Source organism: Athene cunicularia, unplaced genomic scaffold, assembly GCF_003259725.1.
Source record: "Athene cunicularia isolate RWA unplaced genomic scaffold, athCun1 SCF_348, whole genome shotgun sequence".
Lineage (NCBI taxonomy): Eukaryota > Metazoa > Chordata > Aves > Strigiformes > Strigidae > Athene > Athene cunicularia.
In genome coordinates this window covers 1-2,514 of record NW_020799431.1, presented here as the reverse complement: position 1 = coordinate 2,514, position 2,514 = coordinate 1, and the positions used below count along the sequence as shown (strand labels likewise).

The 2,514-nt window shown below is 51.8% G+C and overlaps 1 protein-coding gene across 1 annotated transcript; it reads left to right on the top strand.

Moving 5' to 3' along the window:
* Window positions 1-4: 4 nt before the first annotated feature.
* LOC113490817 (acidic mammalian chitinase-like) lies at window positions 5-1,464 on the top strand (the record flags this gene model as incomplete). The annotated part of the gene is made up of 5 exons (XM_026867404.1): window positions 5-127; window positions 253-438; window positions 588-707; window positions 804-945; window positions 1,186-1,464. Coding segments are annotated over 5 exons (831 nt in total), but the record flags the coding sequence as incomplete, so codon positions are not given.
* Window positions 1,465-2,514: the final 1,050 nt, after the last annotated feature.

The following is a 2,514-nucleotide window of genomic DNA, read 5'->3' as shown; positions in this document are numbered from 1 at the left end:
CAGGTACCTGGACTACTTCCACGTGATGACTTACGACTTCCACGGCTCCTGGGACAGAACCACTGGGGAGAACAGCCCTCTGTACAAAGGCCCAGCTGACACCGGTGACATGGTCTACTTCAATGTGGTAAGTATATCTTGTGAGACTCTGTCACAGATGATTATCATAACAACCATGACCACAAGTTTAAGGAGTCATCCTCCTGCCTACGCATCCTGGCACAGACTTGAACTGTGGTGGTTGTTTTACAGGATTATGCGATGAACTATTGGAAGAGCAATGGTGCCCCGGCTGAGAAGCTCCTTGTTGGATTCCCAACCTACGGACATAACTTCAACCTCCAAAACCCATCTAACACTGCTGTTGGGGCACCAGTAACAGGAGCTGGGCCAGCTGGACCTTACACAAGGCAGGCTGGATTCTTGGCTTACTACGAGGTATGCGTGCTCCTACACACCCATGCCAAAAGAACAACACAAACACACTTCAAGCTTCCCAGCAAGGAATTTTTAACCCGTGTGATATTCCAAATGCTCTTTTCTGTGGGGCGCTTGCTAACTTCTCCCTCTCTCCCCTGCTTTCCTAGATCTGCACCTTCCTGGACTCTGGAGCCACCCAGGCTTGGGATGCCCCCCAGGACGTGCCCTACGCTTACAAAGGCAGCGAATGGGTTGGCTATGACAACATCAAGAGCTTCAACATCAAGGTATGCTGGGGTGTGCGGCTGTGCTAATGAGAAGGCAGGAGGCTCTGCACCAGCACATCCTGGGACTAACTGGGATTTCTCCCTGGCACTGAACAGGTTGACTGGCTGAAGAAGAACAACTTTGGAGGTGCCATGGTTTGGTCCCTGGACATGGACGACTTCACTGGCACTTTCTGCAAGGAAGGCAAATATCCCCTGATCACCACCCTGAAGAAGGGTCTTGGTCTGCAAAACAATGGTGAGTAGCTCAAGTACCGTGTGCTTCTTGGCTTCAGAGACCCACAAACATTGGCCTCTGGAACCTTGGGGGATAAGGACTTGGACCAGGGTCCAGCTGTCTCAAAGGCCTGGTGTGAGCCAGGCCAGACTTTGGGAGAACACACTAATAGCTGGTCCCGCCACTAAAGGGCCTGTGGAGGGAGGGGACGGCTGAGAGACTGTCAACACAGAAGTGAGCCCTTTCCTGATTTTATTTCAGACTGCGTGCCACCAGCTCATCCCAATCCTCCTGTCACTGAAGCCCCTAGCCAAGGAGGTGGAAGTGGGAGCGGGGGCTCAGGGGGTGATACTGGTGGCTCTGGTGGCAGCGGATTCTGTGCTGGCAAGGCCAACGGCATCTATGCAGACCCAACCAACAAGAGAAACTTCTACAACTGTGTCAATGGTGAAACCTTTGTGGAGAGTTGCCAAGAAGGCCTCGTCTTTGATGCCAGCTGCTCCTGCTGCAACTGGCCATGAAGATTCCAATGCTATTACAGCAAACAGACCCCTTTGATCTAATTGCATAGAATCAGAATGATTAAATAAAGTGCTCTGCAAAAGCAACATGCCTCCCTGTTTCTAACTCATCTATCTCTTAACATTTTGATGCTCCCTAATTCTCTCATGATATTTTAATGGTTGGAGCCCAGAGTGGTAACTGAGCACCACACAGCTGCTCACTCACCCGTTGCCCCTCAGGAATTGGAAGGAGAACATAAACCTAAAGTCTCAGGTATCACAATAAGGACAGAGAAGGATTACTCACCCATTATGGTCATGGGCAAAAGACAGACTTGTTAGGGGAAGGAAGATCAATTTAATGCAAACACTAACACAGAAATGCTTAACAGACAGAGTATGACAGTGAGAAGTGTTACCACTAGTTAAAAACACCTTCCCCCCCCCTCCCTTCTTCGCAGAATCAACTTTGTTCCAGATTTCTCTACCTCCTTGCCCACACGGTGCAGGGGCAGGGGATGGGGTGGTGGTCAGTCTGCTGCTGTTTTCTCCTCAGGGGAGGACTCCTCGCACTCTTCCCCTGCTCCAGTGTGGGGTCCCTCTCACGGGAGATAGGCAGTCCTCCATGAACTTTCTCCAACATGAGTCGTTCTCACAGGCTGCAGAGTTCCAGAGATGTGCAGGTGTGGGTCACTCCCGTCTGTCGCAATACTCCCAGCGCCAAACTACAAGAGCGGGGACTTCTTCCCACAGAGTTGCAGCCTTTCTCAGTAGCAGTCACCTGCTGCGACATGGGGGTCTCCATGGGCTGCAGGTGGGCATCTGCTCCACCAGTGACTACCATGGTGACAGGGGGTGGCTCTGCCATCTCACCACGGCCTTCAGGAGAGTCGCAGCTCCAGCACACCTCCCACCTCTTCCTCCTCCTTTCCTCTGCTGTTCTCAGTGTTAGCAGAGGTGTCCTCCTCGCAACTCCATCTCACAATTCCCACTCCTCCTCCCATCTTAAATACATCATCACACACTGGCAGCCACTGTTGCAAATTGGCTCGGCCTTGACAGAGAGGTGGGTCCAGCTTGGATCCAG